Source organism: Oncorhynchus clarkii, unplaced genomic scaffold, assembly GCF_045791955.1.
Source record: "Oncorhynchus clarkii lewisi isolate Uvic-CL-2024 unplaced genomic scaffold, UVic_Ocla_1.0 unplaced_contig_13881_pilon_pilon, whole genome shotgun sequence".
Classification (NCBI taxonomy): Eukaryota; Metazoa; Chordata; class Actinopteri; order Salmoniformes; family Salmonidae; genus Oncorhynchus; species Oncorhynchus clarkii.
In genome coordinates this window covers 1-25,189 of record NW_027259694.1, presented here as the reverse complement: position 1 = coordinate 25,189, position 25,189 = coordinate 1, and the positions used below count along the sequence as shown (strand labels likewise).

The following is a 25,189-nucleotide window of genomic DNA, read 5'->3' as shown; positions in this document are numbered from 1 at the left end:
TGTGTTGATTTCGATATCAATTCATGCAGTAATTCACATTAATTTATTATAATTTGTTGTTTAATTTGTAGGTGCTGAAATGGAGTGTTCCAGCACAGAGTGCATACGGGTGGTGCTGATTGGGAAAACTGGCAATGGGAAGAGCGCCTCTGCAAACACTATCCTGGGCAGAGATGAATTTGAGTCTGAATCCAGCACTGATTCTGTGACAACAGTTTGCAAGAAGGCAGTCGGCAAAGTTGATGGAAGAACAGTTTCTGTGGTGGACACCCCTGGCCTTTTTGACACAACATTGTCTAATGAAGATGTTCAGAAAGAGATAGTGAAATGTGTTTCCCTGTCAGCTCCTGGACCCCATGTGTTTATCATAGTGTTGAGTATCGGGAGAATCACACAAGAGGAGCTGGACACTTTGGACCTCATAGAGACAACCTTTGGTCCACGGGCAGGAATGTTCTGCTTAGTTCTGTTTACTAGAGGAGATGACTTGGGAAAGAAATCAATTCAAGATTTCATTGGGAAAAGCAAGAGTGCTAAACTGAAAAAACTGATCAGAGATTGTAGAGACAGATTCCATGTCTTCAACAACAGAGTTGAAGATGACCGTACACAGGTCACTGAGCTGATTAAGAAGATTAACGAAATGGTGTCCATGAACAAGGGCAGTTTCTACACCAATGAGATGTTCCAGGAGGCAGAGGCAGCCATTAAACACAAACAGGAAGCAATACTGAAGGAGAGAGAGATGGAGATAAAGGCTGACATGGAGAAACTGAAGGTCAGACATGAAACGGACATGGAGAAGATGAAGTCAAAGTTGGAAGAGGAGAGATTGAAAGTTCAGGAGGAAAGACAGCTGAGAGAAAAACTGATGAGAGAGAGAGAGGAAGCTATTAGAAAAGAGCATGAAGACAAGGAGAAAGCAGAGAAGGAAGAAAGAGAGGACAAAAAAAGGAAAGAGGATGAAAAGTTGAAAAAAGAAATATGGGACACAGAAAAAGAGAAGATGGAAAAAGAGATAAAAACTCAGGAAATAAAGTTGAAAAACCTCCAAAAAGAAAAGGAAGAAGAATATAACATGAGGATTGAAAAACTGAGAAAGGAAGAGAAAGACAGAGAAGAACAGCTTCAAAATCAAGAAAGGAAGTTTGATAAACTAAAAAGGAAACAGGAGGAAGAAATTAAAATGAGACAAAAAGAAGAGGATGAGATGAGAAAGAAGGAAGAGAAAGAAAGACAAGAGTGGCAAAGCAAAATAGAGGAAGCAGAGAAAGGTCAAACAGAACTCCAAGAGGTCATGCGTAGTGAAAAAGAGGAATGGGAGGAACAGTTGAAGAAAGAAAGAGACAGACAACAGGAAGAAGAAAGGCTGAGGAGACAGATGGAGGCAGACACTCTTGTAGAACAAGAGAAAAAACAGAGGAGATTGAGAGAGGAGTTTGAAAGAGAGAGGGAACGAGATAGAATAAAGATGAAGGAATCAGAAGCGCAGAGGAGAGAAACAGAGCAGAAAGAAAGAGACCGAATAGAACAAGACTTTGAAGAAAAGAGGAGAGAGTTGACAGACAAAATGACAACGCAACGAGAGCAGTGGGAGAAAGAACGTGGAGAGGAACAGGAAAGAAGATTTCAAGAGGATGTAAATAGAAGAGTGGAGGAGAGACTAAGACTAAGAAAACTGGAGGAAACATTTCACCAAGAACGTGAAGAAGAAAACAGGAGGAAGGAGAAGGAAGATAAAGTCAGGAGAGAACAAGAAGAGAAGAAATGGAAAGAAATGAGGGCAGATTATGAAAGAAAAACAAAAGAAAAGAAGGATAAATATGAACAAGAGGCCAGAGCACAAGCAGAGGAAATAAACTTCTTTAGAGAGACGTGTGAACAATATAAAGAAGAGAAGAAGATACTTATGCAAATGCACAAAAAGGAGACTGATGAATTAAAGCGTCAATATGGTCATAATGAAAAAGAACTGACTGATAAAATGAAGCAATTGGAGATAAAACATAAAGAAGAGACAGAAAACATGACAACGTTAAGGGGAATCAGTAAACAAGTGGTAAACAAATGTACTATAATTTGAGAGTCTTGACCACATGACAATAACTACATGCATTAGTTATACTAGTCACATTCAAATAAGGCATAACCCTCTGAGATTGAAGGGTTTTCCCTATGATATTTAATGCCCAAATACATAGATTTGTTTTAAAATAGTAATAACAACATTACTGACGGATATTAATATGTCTATACTGTATGTAAATACAACGTAGTACATACAATGTCAATACCTACTGGAAAGTAATGATGATGATGATGATGAGAAGGAGGAGGATGAAGATGGTGTAAAAGCTGAAATAGTATAATATTAAGATCTTTGCTCCATGTTCCTTTAACGAAAGTGTTGTAAATCACATGTTTAAACTGCAATAGCTATAGAACGATACTTACAAATGTGCAGAATGTTCACCTGCACTTTCCCAGAGAAATTGTCAGAGTCCGGACACCTGTACCTGCATCCTAAATAGTAGGCTGTTTGGGTATGAAAAAATAGAAATGTATATAGTAGTGTCGTGTCTTTGGCTATGCCGGATTAAGTGATATGACATGCTATTCTATAAAATAATTTCTCTGTAATTAATATTAAGCTAGATCCTAGTATGTATGATCCTAATATGTATGAGCCTAGTATGTTTGGTCCTAGTATGTATAATCCTAGTATGTATGATCCTAGTATGTATGATCCTAGTATGTATGGTCCTAGTATGTATGGTCCTAGTATGTATGGTCCTAGTATGTATGATCCTAGTATGTTTGGTCCTAGTATGTATAATCCTAGTATGTATGATCCTAGTATGTATAGTCCTAGTATGTATGAGCCTAGTATGTTTGGTCCTAGTATGTATAATCCTAGTATGTATGATCCTAGTATGTATGGTCCTAGTATGTATGATCCTAGTATGTTTGGTCCTAGTATGTATAATCCTAGTATGTATGATCCTAGTATGTTTGGTCCTAGTATGTATAATCCTAGTATGTTTGATCCTAGTATGTATGTATAATCCTAGTATGTTTGGTCCTAGTATGTATAATCCTAGTATGTATGATCCTAGATGCTAGTATGTATGGTCCTAGTATGTATAATCCTAGTATGTATGGTCCTAGTATATATAATCCTAGTATGTATAATCCTAATATGTATGAGCCTAGTATGTATAATCCTAGTATGTATGAGCCTAGTATGTTTGGTCCTAGTATTTATAATCCTAGTATGTATAATCCTAGTATGTATAATCCTAGTATGTATGAGCCTAGTATGTTTGGTCCTAGTATGTATAATCCTAGTATGTATAATCCTAGTATGTATGAGCCTAGTATGTTTGGTCCTAGTATGTATAATCCTAGTATGTATGATCCTAGTATGTATGGTCCTAGTATGTATGAGCCTAAAATGTTTGATCCTAGATGCTAGTATGTGTGATCCTAGTATGTATAATCCTAGTATGTATGAGCCTAGTATATTTGATCCTAGTATGTATAATCCTAGTATGTATGATCCTAGTATGTATGGTCCTAGTATATTTGATCCTAGTATGTATAATCCTAGTATGTATGGTCCTAGTATGTATGAGCCTAGAATGTTTGATCCTAGATGCTAGTATGTGTGGTCCTAGTATGTATGATCCTAGTATGTATAATCCTAGTATGTATGATCCTAGTATGTATGGTCCTAGTATGTATGAGCCTAGAATGTTTGATCCTAGATCCTAGTATGTTTATATTTGTTGCTTACTGCATTCATTTTTTACTTAACAGTACATTAGAAATAGTATTTAGTATGATTACATATTTCGTACACACCCATTGCCTTCCTGGCCTGTACTAGCAGCCGCTGCCTTGCTTTTATCTGTTGATTTCATCTGTTTAACTTTTATATCCGTGACTGTGCTTTATATATCCTGATGCTATTTCTGTCTTTGTGCTGTTCAAACCAGAGAATAAAAGACAAAAGAGACATATATCAACACATCTGTTAATGATTGATTTATTTCATTCAGTTAACAACAGTTCCCAAATCTCAATGTCTTGTCGTCCAGGGGCATGTCTGAATACCCATTCTTGCATTCTAAATATTTAGACTCTGATTGGGTGTGTGAAAATAAACGTTCTCTGTGAAATGTATAGTACACTATGTGAAATGTATAGTAGACTATGTGAAATGCATAGTAGTCTATGTGAAATGCATAGTAGACTATGTGAAATGCATAGTAGACTATGTGAAATGCATAGTAGACTATGTGAAATGCATAGTAGACTATGTGAAATGCATAGTAGACTATGTGAAATGCATAGTAGACTATGTGAAATGCATAGTAGACTATGTGAAATGTATAGTAGACTATGTGAAATGTATAGGAGACTGTGACATTTTGCTGTAAAAAAAACAACATTTTGCCTGCCTGCAGACTGCTATATTGGTCCTCTAATACAGGATTATTAAAGGTCCAGTGCACTACAAAAAATAAAAATAAAAAATGTTGTTTATAAAAAAACATTTGTTTTCTGATTTTTCAGGGGGTGCTGTAGCACCCTCAGCACCCCTACTTCCTGCAGCTATGGCTGCAGATAACCATCTAATAAAGCATTGCATGGGTTAGGGTTAGGCAATTCTACATGACTGGCGACATTAGCAAAATATGTTTAAGTACAACACAAATAAGAAAATGTCCATGGTTAGAATATAGTTACAATAGGGCATATTTTATATTTTGAATTATTAATAGGCTGACCTTACAGAATATCTTACCACTTCCATCGCGTTCTCTCTCGCTCTGCTTTATAACCTTCTCGAGTGGGTAGAGACGTGCAGAGAGAGGGGCTCTCTAACAGTTTAATGAAATAAGGTTAGTTGTGAAAACATGTCAATATCGATGTTCCCGAACAGATTTGGTTGGTTTTAGATTTTGTGGCTTAAGTGGGCTAGGTCTACTGTCCGTTCAAAAAGCAGATGTGTTCGCGCCTGCGCTCTACCGCCTACAACGTGTAATATATTTAGCAAATAATGTTGCATATCTAACATAACAGTGCAATTCTATAACAAGGAAAATAAATCAAATGGGCATATTTAATTATTTTAAATAAATGATGAAGTGCAATGCTGGAGAGATGGAGAAAGAGTTGCAGGCTCATCTCTTTCAGAGCAGAGAGAGGGGGAGAGCGATCATAATAGAATCTAATTCTAGTTCTGTGAAAGAGATTGTTACTGTATACTCCCTCTCCGGCCTCTAGGTCACCAGGCTGCTGATTATCCCGCACACCTGTCACCATCATCACGACCACCAGCGCATCATGACACTCACCTGGACTCCATCACCTCCTTGATTACCTTCCCGATATCTGTCTCTCCCCTTGGTTCTTTCCTCTGGTGTTATTGACTCCGTTCCATGTCAGTGCGTTGGTCGTGTTCGTTGTGTTCTGTTTATTTATTTATTAATTAAATACTCACTCTTAACAAGGAGGCAACTTGATATAGCCCAATTCTGATCGATTTTATTTAAATTTTTACATTGCAAACAGAGACAATGATTTGTCATGCCAGGAGAGCTACCGGATCCAGGCAAATAGGTGCCGGAATTCCAGAACTGAGAGGTTTCGGATCCTGTTCCGTCAGGATTCGGCTCAAATTAAGAACTGATCGCAGCAAATATCATCATCGACTGATAGCTCTCTTATCCCTAGATTCTTTAATGATAAAGATCAGTGACCAAACCCTTTGAGTAACCATGTCTGTCTAATATTCCATGCAGTTTGTTGTGGTAACGATGAGCACCGATAGATGCCATATGCTGATCTTAAATGTGGATGAAATTGATTTGAAATATTAACATGTAATGAATTTTGGAAAAACCAAATAAATTGACCTTAAATGTAGATTAAGGAAAAAAGACACAACAGGTAATTGATATTTAGCCCTTAGGTCAGCGCAATACAATAAGAATACACACATAATCCAAAAAGTTTGAAAAAAACTAGAAATTACAAAATGTCAGAATGAGCAATATGAGAATGAGCAATGTCTGCATTTGAAAAGTATTCAGACCCATTGACCTTTTCCACATTTTGTTACATTACAGCCTTTTTCTAAAATGGATTAAATTATTTTCTTTCACTTATCAATCTACACATAATATCCCATAATGAAAAACTGAAAACGGGTCTTTAGACATTTTTGCAAATGTATAAATTACTTATTTGCATTTACAAGTATTCAGACCCTTTGCGATGAGACTCGAAATTGAGCACAGGTGCATCCTGTTTCCATTTGTCATCCTTGAGATGTTTCTACAACTCTGTTGGAGTCCACCTGTGGTAAATTAAATTGATTGGACATTATTTGTAAAGGCAAACACCTGACTATATAAGGTCCCACAGTTGACAATGCATGTCAGAGCAAAAATCAAGCAATGAGGTCAAAGGAATTGTACGTAGAGCTCTGAGATGGGATGGTGTCGAGGCACAGATCTGGGGAAGAGTACGAAAAAATGTCTGCAGCATTAAAGGTCCCCAAGAATACTGTGGCCTCCATCATTCTTAAATGGAAGATGTTTGGAACCACCAAGACTCTTCTTAGAGCTGGCCAGCAATCGAGGGAGAAGGGCCTTGTTCAGGGTGGTGACCAAGAACCCAATGGTCACTCTGACAGAGCTCCAGAGTTCCTCTGTGGAGATGGGAGAACCTTCCAGAAGGACAACCATCTCTGCAGCAATCCACCAATCAGGCCTTTATGGTAGATGGGCCAGACGGAAGCCACTCTTTGGTAAAAGGCACACGACAGCCCGCTTGGAGTTTGCCAAAAAGCACATAAGGACACTCAAACCATGAGAAACAAGATTCTCTGGTCTGATGAAACCAAGATGGACCTTTCTGGCTTGAATGCCAAGCATCACGTGGTGGAAACCTGGCACCATCCCTACGGTGAAGCATGGTGGTGGCAGCATCATGCTGTGGGGATGTCAGGATCGAGGGAAAGATGAACGGAGCAAAGTACAGAGAGATCCTTGATGAAAACCTTGTCGTGGAAATGTCCTCTATTTACCAAATCATGGGAGCAAACCACACACACAAGTCAGAGTTAGTTATCAAAGTCCATCTTTAATTATATGAGCTCTATCACAACCCTGTGACTCTCAGATTGATTCAGTGTCTCCCAGTGAATCCTCTGAGAGCCTCCTTACAATGCAACTGAGTTCCTTTAATAGCAAAGACACACATAGTCAGACAGCATAGACATAACTCATCGTTCAGCTTTGTCTCCTTTCCCAAACCCGTGAAACCATAAACCAATCATCCATATCAACAGGCATATATCAAATTGTCATTTATATACAACCCACTCTAAATACAAACTCCTGGACAAACTCACGGAGAGGAGGGTGAGGCTATAGTTTAAGATAGAAACAACACTGCAACCCTTCTTTCCCCACTAGAAAAGGTAGGGAGTAAAAGATATGTTTACACATGATGACACTTTGACCTCTCCCCTCTCAGCGGCCCAGGCAACTTAGTTTTGACATAGAACAGATAACTGCAACCTCACCACAGAATTACACAAAAATACCATTCTGATGAGAATTAACTTACACACATTTGATGAATATAAAACATCTTACATATGTTACCAACAAATTCTGATTATCCCACGACAACCTGCACCAGAGTGCTTAGGACCTCAGACTGGGGTGAAGGTTCGCTTTCCAACAGGATAACGACCCTAAGCATACAGCCAAGGCAACGCAGGTGTGGCTTTGTGACAAGTCTCTGAATTTCTTAGAGTAGCTCTGCCAGAGCCCGGAAGAAAGAGACCTGAAAAGAGAACCTGTGCAGCAACACTCCCCATCCAACCTGACAGAACTTAAGAGGATTTGCAGAGAATAATTGGAGAAACTCCCCAAATACAGGTGTGCCAATTTTGTACCGTCATACCCAAGAAGACTGGAGGTTGTAATCGCTGCCAAAGGTCCTTCAACAAAGTACTGAGAAAAGGGTCTGAATACTTATGTAAATGTGATATTTCTGAAAACCTGTTTTTACTTTGTCATGATGGGGTAGTGTGTGTAGATTGATTAGTAAAAAAACAATTGAATCCATTTTAGAATAAAGCTGTAACGTAACAAAATGTGGAAAAGGTCAAGGGGTCTGAATACTTTCCAAATGCACTGTACAAGTGCAGGTTACATTTTGGTTAATATTGTTATTGTTAATGTTAACAGTAAAAAGTACATGACCCTGAATCGACCCCTGTTGGACAACTTTCGTAATATCCAGGATATACAAACAATTGCACATACTATAAAAAATCAGTCTACTATTTAGAATGCAAGTAAGGGTAATCGCACATGCCCATGCTTTCAATGAGCAGTAGATCTATAGTAGCCTTATTTTTATCCAGCAGAAACACACCAGAAACCAAACGTTTACAAGACGACACCTGCAATTTAGGGCATATTTCCACAGGTTTCCAGAAGCACACTTTGGGTCCAGGTAGTCATTACATTCTCCACTGCATGCTAACTGCTTTTAAAACGGTCAGCAGCAGTTGGCTACACCTTGAAGCCAGTGTGTGTGCTCAACGTCTGGTGACAGTTGAAAAGCAAGAGGTCCCCATCACCATTTCTTCTGTGCTTTTCAGTCAAGAGTTCTGTAATATAATGTATGTCCTTTTACGAGGGCTGGATGGAGCTCTGGCAATTCAATGTCCAGTCCAAGATATAAGAAAAGCCATGAAATAGGTGTAGAGTCCATGGCTCAGTTTAAATACATGTTATGTCTTCTACATCTGAGTCTTTATATAATGTTTCAGTCAGCTTTCAGTCATAAAGAAGCCCTGTCATGATACCTTTGTCTGTACATTATGCCTTGAATCTATTCTACCGTGACCAGAAACCTGCTCCTTTTACTCTCTGTTCCGAATGTACTAGACGACCAGTTCGTATAGCCTTTAGCCGTACCCTTATCCTACTCCTCCTCTGTTCCTCTGGTGATGTAGAGGTTAATCCAGGCCCTGCAGTGCCTAGCTCCACTCCCATCCCCCAGGCGCTCTCATTTGTTGACTTTTGTAACCGTAAAAGCCTTGGTTTCATGCATGTTAACATTAGAAGTCTCCTCCCTAAGTTTGTTTTATTCACTGCTTTAGCACACTCTGCCAACCCTGATGTCCTAGCCATGTCTGAATCCTGGCTTAAGAAGGCCACCAAAAACCCTGAAATTTCCATCCCTAACTATAACATTTTCCGACAAGATAGAACTGCCAAAGGGGGCGGAGTTGCAATCTACTGCAGAGAGAGCCTGCATAGTTCTGTCTTACTATTCAGGTCTGTACCCAAACAATTTGAGCTTCTACTTTTAAAAATCCACCTTTCCAGAAACAAGTCTCTCACTGTTGCCGCTTGCTATAGACCACCTTCTGCCCCCAGCTGTGCCCTGGACACCATATGTGAATTGATTGCCCCCCCATCTATCTTCAGAGCTTGTGCTTTTAGGTGACCTAAACTAGGACATGCTTAACACCCCGGCCATCCTACAATCTCAATTTGATGCCCTCAATCTCACACAAATTATCAATGAACCAACCAGGTACAACCCCAAATCCGTAAACACAGGCACCCTCATAGATATCATCCTAACCAACCTGCCCTCCAAATACACCTCAGCTGTTTTCAACCAGGATCTCAGCGATCACTGCCTCATTGCCTGTGTCCGTAATGGGTCTGTGGTCAAACGACCACCCCTCATCACTGTCAAACGCTCCCTGAAACACTTCAGCGAGCTGGCCTTTCTAATCAACCTGGCCCATGGATCCTGGAAGGATATTGGCCTCATTCCGTCAGTAGAGGATGCCTGGTTATTCTTTAAAAGTGCTTTCCTCACCATCTTAAATAAGCATGCCCCATTCAAAAAACATTTGAACCAGGAACAGATATAGCCCTTGGTTCACTCCAGACCTGACTGCCCTTGACCAGCACAAAACATCCTGTGGCGTAAAGCATTAGCATCAAATAGCCCCCGCGATATGCACCTTTTCAGGGAAGTTAGGAACCAATATACACAGGCATTTAGGAAAGCAAAGGCCAACTTTTTCAAACAGAAATTTGCATCCTGCAGCACAAACTCCAAAAGGTTCTGGGACACTGTAAAGTCCATGGAGAATAAGAGCACCTCCTCCCAGCTGCCCACTGCACTGAGGCTAGGAGACACTGTCACCACCGATAAATCCACAATAATTGAGAATTTCAATAAGCATTGTTCTACAGCTGGCCATGCTTTCCACCTGGCTACCCCTACCCCGGTCAACAGCCCTGCACTCCCCACAGTAACTTGCCCAAGCCTCCCCATTTCTCCCTCACCCAAATCCAGATAGCTGAGGTTCTGAAGGAGCTGCAAAATCTGGACCCCTACAAATCAGCCGGGCTAGACAATCTGGACCCTCTCTTTCTAAAATTATCTGCCGAAATTGTTGCAATCCCTATTACTAGCCTGTTCAACATCTCTTTTGTATCGTCTGAGATCCCCAAAGATTGGAAAGCTGCCGCGGTCATCCCCCACTTTAAAGGGAGGGACACTCTGGACTCAAGGTCTTCGAAAGCCAAGTTAACGAACAGATCACCGACCATTTCGAATCCCACCGTACCTTCTCCGCTATGCAATCTGGTTTCCGAGCTGGTCATGGGTGCACCTCAGCCACGCTCAAGGTCCTAAACGATATCATAACCACCATCGATAAGAGACAACACTGTGCAGCTGTATTCATCGACCTGGCCAAGGCTTTCGACTCTGTCAATCACCACATTCTTATCGGCAGAATCAACAGCCTTGGTTTCTCAAATGACTGCCTCGCCTGCTTCACCAACTACTTCTCAGACTGAGTTCAGTTTGTCAAATCGGAGGTCCTGTTGTCCGGACCTCTGGCAGTCTCAATGGCGATGCCACAGGGTTCAAATCTCGGGCAGACTCTTTTCTCTGTATACATCAATGATGTCGCTCTTGCTGCTGGTGATTCTCTGATTAGACGACACCATTCTGTATACTTCTGGCCCTTCTTTGCACACTGTATTAACTAACCTCCAGACGAGCTTCAATGCCATACAACTCTCCTTCCGTGGCCTCCAACTGCTCTTAAATGCAAGTTAAACTAAATGCACGCTCTTCAACTGATCGCTGCCCACACCTGCCCGCCCGTCCAGCATCACTACTCTGGACGGTTCTGACTTATAATATGTGGACAACTACAAATACCTAGGTGTCTGGTTAGACTATAAACTCTCCTTCCAGACTCACATTAATCATCTGCAATCCAAAATTAAATCTAGAATCGGCTTCCTATTTCGCAACAAAGCATCCTTCACTCATGCTGCCAAACATACCCTTGTAATACTGACTATCCTGCCGATCCTTGACTTCAGCAATGTAATTTACAAAATAGCCTCCAACACTATACTCAGTAAATTGGATGCAGTCTATCACAGTGCCATCTGTTTTGTCACCAAAACCCCATATACTACCCACCATTGCGACATGTATGTCCTCATTGGCTGGCCCTCGCTTCAAATTCGTTGCCAAACCCACTGGCTCCAGGTCATCTAAGTCTTTGCTAGGTAAAGCCCCGCCTTATCTCAGCTCACTGGTCACCATAGCAGCACCCACCCTCAGCACGCGCTCCAGCAGGTATATTTCACTGGTCACCCCCAAAGCCAATTCCTCCTTTGGCTGCCTTTCCTTCCAGTTCTCTGCTGCCAATGACTGGAACCAATTGCAAAAGTCACTGAAGCTGGAGACTCATATCTCCCTCACTAACTTTAAGCACCAGATGTCAGAGCAGCTCACAGATCACTGCACCTGCACATTGCCCAGCCCACTACCACATCCCTATACCGTTATTTATTTCCTCCTTTGCACACCAGTATCTACCTGCAGATTAATCTTCTGCACATCTATCACTCCAGTGTTTAATTGCTATGTTGTAATTATTTCGCCACTATGGCTTATTTATTGCCTTACCTCCCTTATCTTTCCTCATTTGCACACACTGTATATAGACTTTTTCTACTGTATTATTGACTGTATGTTTGTTTATTCCATGTGTAACTCTGTGTTGTTGTTTGTGTCGCACTGTTTTGTTTTATCTTGGCCAGGTCGCAGTTGTAAATGAGAACTTATTCTCAACTGGCCTACCTGGTTAAATAAAGGTGACATTTTTTTTAAAGTATTAAAAAAGACTTGTTCTGACGTCCTGGATACACCTACAATAGCCTTACCACACCCCTGGATTCCACTGCTGAATTCAGGAGATGACCAGCAGTAAGTATTCTTACCTCTATACATTTCAGACAGCAATGGCTTTTTACTATTTCACACGTTATCAGAACCACTGTAATATATCGCTTATGTCGTTGTGTACTGTGGGTATTAATTAATGTTTCCATAAGAAAATGGAAGCTTGTTTCAAATCTTTTTATTTTGAACTGACGAGCGGAAGGGTTTGAGTTTGACAGGCTTTAGAAATACTATGAAAACCACATTAAATTACACTCAGGAGAGACAATGTTCACAAAACACTGGAAATGGACAATGTACAACCACAGAAAACATACCAACATACTGACACAAATTTAGATTAGACCATCTTCAAGTATGCTAGCTTCCCCCTATTCTACAAACACAATACAGACAAGTTATTCTACAGGCAAACATAGTATTTAATGCGCTCCTTTAACATAGACTTCTATGGGAGCCTAACACCTAGAGAGAATCATGTTGTGTTCACAGTCAGTATATCACAGTCAGGATATCACAGTCAGTATATCACAGCCAGGATATCACAGTCAGGATATCACAGTCAGTATATCACAGCCAGGATATCACAGCCAGAATATCACAGCAAGGATATCATAGCAAGGATATTACAGCCAGGATATCACAGCCAGGATATTACAGCCAGGATATCACAACCAGGATATCACAGCCAGGATATCACAGACAGGATATCACAGCCAGTATATCACAGCCAGGATATTACAGCCAGGATATCACAACCAGGATATCACAGCCAGGATATCACAGCAAGTATATCACAGCCAGGATATCACAGCCAGGATATCACAGCCAGGATATCACAGCCAGGATATTACAGCCAGGATATCACAACCAGGATATCACAGCCAGGATATCACAGCCAGGATATAACAGCCAGGATATTACAGCCAGGATATCACAACAAGGATATCACAGCCAGGATATCACAGCCAGGATATCACAGACAGGATATCACAGATAGGATATCACAGCCAGGATATCACAGCCAGGATATCACAACCAGGATATCACAGCCAGGATATCACAGCCAGGATATCACAGCCAGTATATCACAGCCAGGACATCACAGCCAGGATATCACAGCCAGTATATCACAGCCAGTATATCACAGCCAGGATATCACAGCCGGTATATGTGACACGCCACCTGGATTCGGTCTCATGTAGCAAAATTTGAAATTGTGTTTTTTACATTATATAAAAGTAGAGACTCTGAGCTACAAAATGGTATATCATACACTGCATTTGAGGAACAATGGAAATGGGAATGTCTGCTATCAATCAAATTAAATCAAATTTGTATTTGTCACATGCAAAGAATACAACAGGTGTAGACTTTACAGTGAAATGCTTACTTACAAGCCCTTAACCAACAATGCAGTTTTAAGAGAAAATACCTAAAAAAAAAGCTAAGCTAAGAATAACAGATAATTAAAGAGCAGCAGTAAATAACAATAGAGGGGCTATATACAGGGGGGGTACCGGTACAGAGTCAATGTGCTGGGGCACCGGTGTCGAGGTAATTGAGGTAATATGTACATGTAGGAAGAGTTATCAAAGTGAGTATGCATAGATAATAACAGTGAGTAGCAGCAGCGTAGAAGAGGGCGGGGGGGCACTTCAAATAGTCTGGGTAACCATTTGATTAGATGTTCAGGAGTCTTATGGCTTGGGGGTAGAAGCTGTTTAGAAGCCTCTTGGACCTAGACTTTGCACTCCATTACCGCTTGCCATAGCAAAGAGAACACTCTATGACTAGGGTGGCTGGAGTCTTTGACAATTTTTAGGGCCTTCCTCTGACACTGCCTGGTATAGAAGTCCTGGATGGCAGGAGGCTTGGCCCCGGTGATGTACTGGGCCGTATGCACTACCCTCTGTAGTGCCTATCTATAGCAGGATTTCTTATAAGCTTCCGGGTTAGAGTCCAGCTACTTGAAAGCGGCAGCTCTACCCTTCAGCTCAGTGCGAATGTTGCCTGTAATCCGTGGCTTCTGGTAGGGTATGTACATACAGTCACTGTGGGGACAACGTCATCGATGCACTTATGGATCAGTGCTTTTGACAGTGTTCCTGGAGTAGGTGGCGTTGTGGCCTGGATTCTCGGGTCTGCCATGGTAGGGATGGACTATTTTATAATAATACTACATAGAGGTACTGTACCTGGAGATTTTATCAATCTGTCTTTACAGTTTTGTTTTGATTAGCCTGATCTACCTAACCAACTGAAATCACTTCAGAGTAACATCAAATCAAGTGATTTAGCTTATTACTTTGATGTGGGATTGGGGATGTGCACAGTATATACCCAATGTCAATCAAATATAACATTTATTTGAATTGTACAATAACTGTTTGTTGTTGTTGAACAGTGTTTGCCAAAACACTCTCAAAAGCTTCAACTGGAAGCTGTATGTGTGTATGTGTTTTTTTCCAACTGCCATCTGGCTGAATGAGCTGTGTTTAATTAACTTAGATGACTTGGGTATGCAATATAAAGTACAGTGCATTTGGAAAGTATTCAGACCCATTGACTTTTTCCCCATTTTGTTACGTTACAACCTTATTCAAAAATTGATTATAATGTTTTTTCCCTTCATTAATCTACACACAATACCCCATAATGACAAAAACAGTTTTTTAGAAATGTGTGCAAATTTATGAAAAAATATTAAGCTGAAATATCACATTTACATAAGTATTCAGACCATTTGCTTTGAGACTAGAAATTTAGCTCCGGCGCATCCTGTTTCCACTGATCATCCTTGAGATGTTTCTACAACTTGGTTGGAGTCCACCTGTGGTAAATTCAAATGATTGGACATGATTTGGAAAGGCACACACCTGTAGATTTATTTTTTTAATTTACCTTTATTTAACTTGGCAAGTCAGTTAAGAACAAATTCTTATTTTCAATGACGGCCTAGGAACAGTGGGTTTAACTGCCTGTTCAGGGGCAGAATGGCACTTTGTCAGCTCAGGGATTTGAACTTGCAACCTTTCGGTTACTAGTCCAACACTCTAACCACTAGGTCCCACAGTTGACAGTGCATGTCAGAGCAAAAACCAAGCCATAAGGTCGAAGGAATTGTCCGTAGAGCGGCGAGACAGGATTGTGTTGAGGCACAGATCTGGGGAAGGGTACCAAAAATGTTTTGCAACATTGAAGGTCCCAGAGAACACAGTGGCCTCCATCATTCTTAAATAGAAGTTTGGAAGCACCAAGACTTCCTCGAGTGATGCTTACCATCCAACCTGACAGAGCTTGAGAGGATCAGAGAAGATTGGGAGAAACTCCCCAAATACAGGTATGCCAAGCTTGTAGCGTCATTCCCAAGACTTGAGGCTGTAATCGCTTCCAAAGATGCTTCAACAAAGTACTGAGTAAAGGGTCTGAATACTTATGCAAATGTAATATTTAAGTTTAGTTTATTTTATAAATTTGCTCAAATATAGAAAAACCTGTTTTTGCTTTCTCATTATGGGGTATTGTATGTAGATTGATGAGGGGGCAACGATTTAATCAATTTTAGAATAAGGCTGTAACGTAACAAAATGTGGATTTTTTTTTTTTTTTTAAAGTAGGGGTCTGACTGCCTTCCGAATGCACTGTATGCCAGGTGAAGAACATTCAGTCTTATTGTTATTCTGATTACAAATGTGCAAGTTAATGGTTTGTAAACATATTCAACACGTAGATTGAAGTCTCTCCACAAATTGTCATTTTAACACGTAGGAGGCACGCGTTTTGCTGCAACTTTCACTTTCACATTTATCTGTCACAGTGCAGACATTTTAACGATGAAATGGCGGACTCTGCATCATTCAGAGACGAAGGTAAGAGCAGTATAACTTCAAAAATATATATATTGGCCTGATGTTCATCAAATATTGTAACGTATAATTCATATTGTTGGCCTACATTTCTAACTGAATTTGCCAAACTGGCAAAATATTATTTTGGGGGGCTCATACTGGGCAACTGCTCTTCGTCTAGTATGGCCTACAACACCCTATGCTGTATCTGTGGAAAATAATTTACCGGAAATATCTCAAACAAGGGGTTCTGGAGAAGGCCTTCATCGGGCAGGCACCATATTATTGTTTTAGTTTATTAATAAAAATGTAATACCTGAATGTTAATAATCTAAATGTCACGGGTCTGTTTCGGAACTGATAGGATTGTCTCGGGAAGTGTAATTTTAACTGATTTGTCCGGAAGCGCCCGTACAGATCCGAACGCGACTGATGCTGTAGAGAGAAATGTTTCATTTATGCTGCCAATCATACATCAAAGCGGCAACAGGGTAGAGCCTCCGCGTGTTGCAAAAGTTAGGAGATATTTAATACATGTCAAATGGAATTAAAATTACGTATGCCGGTAAGGCAGCCCCGCACCTCTTATTGAGATGGTTTGGGGTAAAATGCGGAAGACACATTTTGGTTGAATGCATTCAGTTGAGTAACTGTGGCAAGACATCAGTAGGTTTATAATTGAACACATTTATGAAGATTTTACACTATTGTGGAGAGATGTACTGTTTGGATTCTTTACATACAATAGAAATAAGCGCAATCATTTTTATGTAATTCATTTCATTATTCTTTTGGCCAAATTTCATATACACAAATGTAAATTTACAAACAGAAAACCACATTTTCATACCCTACAAAAATAAATGTAACTGTATTTTAAGACGGTTAAATGCTCTACTAACAAAAAAGCTGTTAGAATTGTAAGTATATGCATGTCCCTTAAGGTCCTTGTGTAATTTTAATGTGATATTGTACCCCCTAGCTCGATTGTCTATTGTTTGTAATCTATGTATGCTTGTGTTCCCTCATGTGCTTTATGTATTGAATTGTTATTAATAAAAATAAAAAATAAAATAAATAAAAAAATGTAAAAAAAGAGTAACTCCCGGTGTCACTAGCTCATCATACTATCACAAGATAGGCTAAAACTCCTTACCCAATAGAAATCCCTGACACTTGTGATGTCATGATCACACTTGTAGGCGATGTCATGGCAACGTTTGCAAGCTAACTAAGCTCATGCGCAGAATCAAGTCACTGGGGCGGAAGGTCGTCTGTGCACATGTACAAGCCGTCAACTGAAAGGCACTCCTTTGATATAAACTAGTTTTGACAAAACTTAAAACTTGCCAGTTTGTCACTTTCACGAAGTTGGAGTAATAACATGTTCAAATACTTAAGACATCAGCTCGAATCTACGCTGTGCCTTTAGATTTCGAGAAAATTAACAACTAAGGAATAATTTTTCACTTCTCTCATTGACTTATTAAACCCCATACCCAGGCTTAGTCTGCTTCGCAAGCTTTCCCTGAAGTCTTGCAATGTTGCATCTCTGGGTTTAGAAACTCTGCGGTACGCCCCCTCCCATGCCTGCCAGAGCGGCAGCTCTCTCCCTCTTCTAGCTTTAACAGCTATGGTTAATAAAGTGAGTATCCACATGCGATAATGATCAATAGGCATGACTTACACTTCACATTTGCAACATAGTTGGGAGTTACATTGGTGGCTAAATTTACGTTGTTTGATAATCACTGTCAAAAGATTTATCATGAACTAATTTACTGGGGTGCCGAAGACAATATAGTACAGTAACCGTGGCCTAGCTAACTGTTGGCTGTGGCTGCAGGGTCTGGAATGTTGAAGAAGCGGCATCGGTTGCCAGGTCATGCTAAAATGTCTAGCCCAATGACCGCTGAAAAATCTGCCAATAAGGGACGAAAACTAGCCCCAACATTATTTTATTTTTTCACAGCAAGAGAGGAGTTGCCAATAAATAATTTCCCCATGATGTTATTGAGCAAATTAAGGAGGAATATCTAATTAACTTAAGCTAAGAAGCTAAATTTGGTTTCCTACACAATAATAATTATTGTGAGTTTAAGAATATGTTGCAAGAGAAAAGATACATTGCCCTTATTAAACTCTCCTGATCATTTTCCTTCAATGGATGTCAATTTAACTTGTTTTGACTGCTATGATTAAGTAATAAGGCCCGAGGAGGTGTGATATATGGCCAATATACCGTGGCTAACGGCTGTTCTTAGGACATAGCCCTTAGCCGTGGTATATTGGCCATATACCACAAACCCCTGAGGTGCCTTATTGCTATTATAAACTGGTTACAACATAATTAGAACAGTAAAAAGTGTGTTTTTGTAATTCCCAGGATACATGTCTGATATACCATGGCTTTCAACCAATCAGCATTCAGGACTCAAGCCACATAGTTTATAATTGTAGCATGTGCATAACTATAGATAAATCCGACAGGAGAGTTAATACGATGAAAGTTGGACAGAGGATCTTAATCTCTGTGCAAATAACCTGTCATTCTTTTTCATTTTTTTTTCAGTTAGTCTTTAAATCACTCATTTAATACTACCCTGAGTTACACATATTCAATTCAAGCGACAATCAACATTAACAACTTTACAAAATACTAATGCTTGTGTTAATTTAATATGTTTTCAGTCTCGAATCCAGGGGCCCAGAAACGCAGAAGTATGGAAATATTGCGCCCAGAGAGTGAGTGATCAATAAAATATCAACCTGATTTATTTCAACTGATTTTTGATTTCTCTAGATTGTAGAGTTGTGGATTTATGTTGTTCTGTTGTAATATGGTGCGTAATGTTCATGGTGTAATACTGAACGAAAAGCTAAAAAAGAATGTTAGTGTAAACAAACATTTTACAGCAAACATTTTAAATAAGGTTGTGGTGGTGTTTATGTTACAGTGTCTGAAAGTCCTACAGAGCTAAGGATTGTGCTGCTCGGCAAGAATGGCTCTAAGAAGAGTGCTGTTGGGAACGTCATCCTGGACAGAGGGGCATTTGACCCCAACTATGTACACAACCACTGTGAGAGAGCCAGGGGTCAGGTGGAGGACAAACACATAGCTGTGATCAACACTCCAGACCTGTTAGACCCTAACATGTCACATGACAAACTCTCAGAGGAACTGCGTTGGTGTGTCACTCTGTCTGACCCGGGACCTCATGTGTTCCTGTTGGTGCTGCAGCCTGAGGAGTTCACACAGGAAGAGGGAGACAGAATCAGGACCATCCTAGACACCCTCAGTGACCGGTCCTTTGACTACTCAATGGTACTGACAACTCATGAAGACAAGAGGGGACACATGGATGAGGATCACCCTCTGAATCAGATGGTCAGAGCCTGTAGAGGGAGGCAGCACCTCATGCACCTCAGTGACCGCACTCAACTTATAGCAGATGTTGACAAGATTGTAAAGGAGAATGGAGGAGACTATCTCACCTGTGATGTATTTGAAGATACAAGTGGCATGGTACAAGGGAAAGAGGAAATCCACAGGAGTAAAACTGATGGAAGTCTCAAATCTACCTCTGAGGAAGAACGTGGAAAGGCTGTTTTGGAACAAGGAGTTTCAGCACAATTGTACAATTTTGATACATTTACAGAAGTTGGTAAGTATACAGCACATTGACAAAAGTTATAGTGAGATGAGCATTGAATATAAGTTGACAGTATTATAGTGATAGTCCCCCCACATTACCCTGTCAGCACTTTTTGGAAAAGGTAAGACAGCAACCCATGCTTTGGTTGTGTTTACCTGGCCACTGTAAACAAGATTAAAATCGTTGTTAAAGTAACTTCATTGAACTACAATCAATTTCAGACACTTTAGGATGATTTGGACTTGAAACGGGAAAAATGAAATTCATTCTCGTTTACACCATGTTGCCACTTCTATATTAAAGTGGGATGGCTACGGATCAGTTAAAATTTGTCCAAATTATCATTATTTTTGAAGCTCTGTTTTCAAAATGTCTATCTTGATAGGAAAAAACGATATAACAGATGGGTAGGTTGAATGTACATGTGAAAGTAAATAGATAACTGTTTTCTTATTCACTTGACTAACTATGATGTACTCATCTTGCAGAGCAGGAATTCAAAATGTTCATTTTTTATAATGAAGTTAGATTATGTTAGTAGAATTCATTGGGACATTGGTACATGGGTCATGTAATATGTTGTAATAGTAGGACATCATATTAGATTAATTGAGGATTTAATCCACATGTACTTACTTAATATTACTGTCTATTGCTGTCAAGCTTTTTAATCACAAGCATCACAATAAAAGGGCCCATTTTAATTTGCATCAGGTACAATCCAGTATGAATATTGATAAACTACATTATGTTTTATCTGCATATCTTTATATTAATCAATGTGTACATATAATTTACAGAGTCTCAACTCAGGATAGTGTTGCTGGGGAGGAGTGACGACAAGAAGAAAACAGTGGGGAACATTATCCTACAGCAAGGGGCTTTTCCAGGAATAGGCCTCTCTGCTAGTTTGTTTACCAAAATACAGCAATGTGAGTCAGCCAGTGGGAAGGTGAATGGCAAGTCTGTTACTGTTGTAAAGACTCCAGACTTCTTTGCTCTGCCTGTGGAGTCCCTGATGCAGGAGATGGAGAGATGTAAGTCCCTCTCTGCTCCTGGGCCTCATGGGGTCCTGCTGGTGTTGAAGCCTGAGGAGTTCACAGAGGAGAACAGAAACACATTCAAGTTGATCCTGAGCATATTTGGTAAAGAGGCCTTCAAGTACTCAATGGTGATTATTACTCACGAGGAAGTCACAGGAAATCCTCATCTGAGACAAATGATTGAAGAATGTGGAGGAAGGCATCATGAAATGTACAAACAAGGAAGTGACCACAAAAAGTTAACTCAAAAGATAGAAAAGATGGTAGAGGAGAATGAATGGAGATACCTCACCTCCAATGAAGAGACGACACATGATACCATGACACCAAAGGCTCAGAGACTGAACGTGGTGCTGTGTGGCAGAAGAGGAGCTGGGAAGACTTCTATAGCCAATGCCATACTGGGTCAGACAGAGTCCAGTCCAAAGTCCAGCTCCTCCTCAGTGTGTGTGAAGAGAGAAGGAGAGGTGTGTGGTCGGCCGGTCACCCTCATCGAGCTGCCTGCTCTGTATGGAACACATCTCACTCAGGAGGAAGTGATGCGTGAGACTTTCCACTGTGTCTCTCTCTGTGACTCTGGAGTCCATGCTTTCCTCATGGTCGTACCTTTGGGTCCAATTACTGATGAAGACAAAGGAGAGCTGGAGACCATCCAGAAGATTCTCAGCTCACGAGTCAATGACTTTGTCATGGTCCTGTTTAGACAGGATAACATTCCAGTTGATAAAACTGCAGTTGACTTTGTGGAACAAAATGCAGACACAAAGCAACTGATCAAGATATGCGGAGGGCGGTTTAAAATCTTTGATGCTTCGAAGACTGGGAATGCTAAGCAGACGACAGAACTTGTAACAGAAATAGTCAAAATGATGGATCAGAACAGAACCTGCTACACTCTGTACATGTACATGGAGGCTAAACACCAATCAGAACTGGACCAAAACAGAAGAATCAAGGATTTAGAGGAGAGAATCAGGAACATGTCACAAGGTGAGTTTGTTGAACACAGGGAGGAACAAATACTGGGGGGTGATTGGGAAAGCAATGATTTAACACTATGAACCTTCAATGTTGATTTCAATATCAGTTCATGCAGTAATTAACATTCATATCTTATCATTTATTATTTAATTTGTAGGTGCTGAAATGGAGTGTTCCAGCACAGAGTGCATACGGGTGGTGCTGATTGGGAAAACTGGCAATGGGAAGAGCTCCTCTGCAAACACTATCCTGGGCAGAGATGAATTTAAGTCTAAATCCAGCACTGATTCTGTGACAACAGTTTGTAAGAAGGCAGTCGGCAAAGTTGATGGAAGAACAGTTTCTGTGGTGGACACACCTGGTCTTTTTGACACAACATTGTCTAATAAAGATGTTCAGAAAGAGATAGTGAAATGTGTTTCCCTGTCAGCTCCTGGACCCCATGTGTTTATCATAGTGTTGACTATCGGGAGAATCACGAAAGAGGAGCTAGACACTTTGGACCTCATAGAGAAAACCTTTGGTCCACGGGCAGGAATGTTTTGCTTAGTTCTGTTTACTAGAGGAGGTGACTTGAAAAATGAATCAATTCAAGATTACATTGGGGAAAGCAAGATTGCCAAACTGCATAAACTGATCAGAGATTGTGGAGACAGATTCCATGTCTTCAACAACAACAACGATAATAACTGCACACAGGTCACTGAGCTGATTAAGAAGATGAACAAAATGGTGTCCATGAACAAGGGCAGTTTCTACACCAATGAGATGTTCCAGGAGGCAGAGGCAGCCATTAAACAAAAACAGGAAGCAATACTGAAGGAGAGAGAGGCGGAGATAAAGGCTGACATGGAGAAACTGAAGGTCGGACATGAATCAGACATGGAAAAGATGAAGTCAAAGTTGGAAGAGGAGAGATTGAAAGTTCAGCGGGAAAGACAGCTGAGAGAAAACATGTTGAGAGAGAGAGAGGAAGCTATTCGAAAAGAGCATGGAGACAAGGAGAAAGCAGAGAAGGAAGAAAGAGAGTTGGAGGACAAAAAAAGGAAAGAGGATGAAAAGTTGAAAAAAGAAATATGGGACACAGAAAAAGAGAAGATGGAAAAAGAGATAAAAACTCAGGAAATAAAGTTGAAAAACCTCCAAAAAGAAAAGGAAGAAGAATATAACATGAGGATTGAAAAACTGAGAAAAGAAGAGAAAGACAGAGAAGAACGGCAAATAAATCAGGAATGGAAGTTTGATAAACTAAAAAGGGAACAGGAGGAAGAAATTAAAATGAGACAAAAAGAAGAGGATGAGAGGAGAAAGAAGGAAGAGGAAGAAAGACAAGAGTGGCAAAGAAAAATAGAGGAAGCAGAGAAAGGTCAAACAGAACTCCAAGAAGTAATGCGTAGTGAAAAAGAGGAATGGGAGGAACAGTTGAAGAAAGAAAGAGACAGACAACAGGAAGAAGAAAGGCTGAGGAGACAGAAGGAGGTACAAACTCTTGTAGAACAAGAGGAAAAACAGAGGAGATTGAGAGAGGAGTTTGAAAGAGAGAGGGAACGAGATAGAATAAAGATGAAGGAATCAGAAGATCAGAGGAGAGAAACCGAGCAGAAAGAAAGAGAACGAATAGAAAAAGACTTTGAAGAAAAGAGGAGAGAGTTGACAGACAAAATGACAACGCAACGAGAGCAGTGGGAGAGAGAACGTGGAGAGGAACATGAAAGAAGAATTCAAGAGGATGTAAATAGAAGAGTGGAGGAGAGACTAAGACTAAGAAAACTGGAGGAAACATTTCACCAAGAACGTGAAGAAGAAAACAGGAGGAAGGAGAAGGAAGATAAAGTCAGGAGAGAACAAGAAGAGAAGAAATGGAAAGAAATGAGGGCAGATTATGAAAGAAAAACAAAAGAAATGATGGATAAATATGAACAAGAGGCCAGAAGACTTGCAGAGGAAATGAATACCTTTAAAGAGAAATATGAAAATGACTTCCAAAAACTATTGGATCAACATGAAGAAGAGAAGGAGAAACTGATATTAAAGCACAAAGTGGAGTATGATCTTTTGAATGCTCTATATGGTCATGATAAAACAAAACTCACTGAGAAAATCAATGAATTACAAGAGACGCATGAGGAAGAGATAAAGCACCTGTATAAATGTGTTGTACAGTGAGTATCTTGAGCCCTATTTGAATGGGACTGGTATAATTAAGCAATAAGGCCCAAGCCGGTGTGGTATATGGCCAATATACTGTACCAAGGTGAAAGGTTGTTCTTATGTACAACGGAGCCCCTGGATACAGCACTTAGCCGTGGTATAATGGCCATATGCTACAAACCTCTGAGGTGCCTTATTGCTGTTATAAACCGGTTACCCACACAATTAGAGCAGTAAAAATATTTTTGGGTCATACCTGTGGTATACGGTCTTTTTCCACGGCTTTCAGCCAATCAGTATTCAGTGCTCAAAGCACCCAATTTATTATAACTAATAAACATTGTAACTTAATACATTTTTAAATAGACTGCGGTGAAATGAGCAGCAGTGTGAACCAAAGATAATTCAGAGTGAGCGTGATGCAAGAGGTTAGACTCCCACACAGAACATCTGCGGCTGTGTGCTTGTGCATGGGATTTCACGTCACTCTCCTGTGATGTGAAAGCTGCCTGATACTATTTTGAATAGATATTCTCTGTCCTAGAACATCAGTACATGAAGGGGAATTGTCCAAAACTCCATTTATGGTTTCTAAACCTATTTGTTAGATTTATTGTTTATTATCCTTGTTCAAAGCCTTTTCCTTGGACAGATCAGACTGGCCATGACTCATGAAAGTAAACATGTTGCTGGATTGTTGGTCATTTTTTATCGATATGCTAGGGTGTCATTTTCCTAAAGTCTGAAATTAGCATGTTGAGCACTTTAGTTAGTCTCCATTCAAGGACACTGTCAATTTCACTAAATACTACCATCCACAATATACACGTGATAAAGCAGCAGTCTATTGAAGCCCTATTTGAATGGGGCCGGTATAATTAAGCAGGGAGGCCAGAGGAGGTGTGGTATATGGCCAATATACCACAGCTAAGGGCTGTTCTTATGATGTCACATGTTTAATTTTTCTATCTGTGACTGTGCTTTATATATTCTGATGCTATTTCTGTCTTTGTGTTGTAACAAACCAGAGAATAAAAGACAAATCAACAAATGAGTTAAAATGTTTCTTTCTTCCTTTCACTTCATAGTTGTTCCCACAGCCTTGTTTAAAACGCAGCTGAATTCTTTTCAACTCGGAGGAGGTCCCCAGTAGAGATTCTCCATTGAATATGTA

At 40.1% G+C, this 25,189-nt stretch overlaps 1 protein-coding gene across 1 annotated transcript; it reads left to right on the top strand.

Annotated features, from left to right (window-relative positions):
• Positions 1-79: 79 nt before the first annotated feature.
• LOC139400701 (trichohyalin-like) lies at positions 80-24,026 on the top strand (the record flags this gene model as incomplete). The annotated part of the gene is made up of 5 exons (XM_071145390.1): positions 80-778; positions 830-1,877; positions 19,142-19,738; positions 20,641-21,873; positions 22,022-24,026. Coding segments are annotated over exons 1-5 (5,582 nt in total), but the record flags the coding sequence as incomplete, so codon positions are not given.
• Between the last annotated feature and the right edge of the window lie 1,163 nt (positions 24,027-25,189).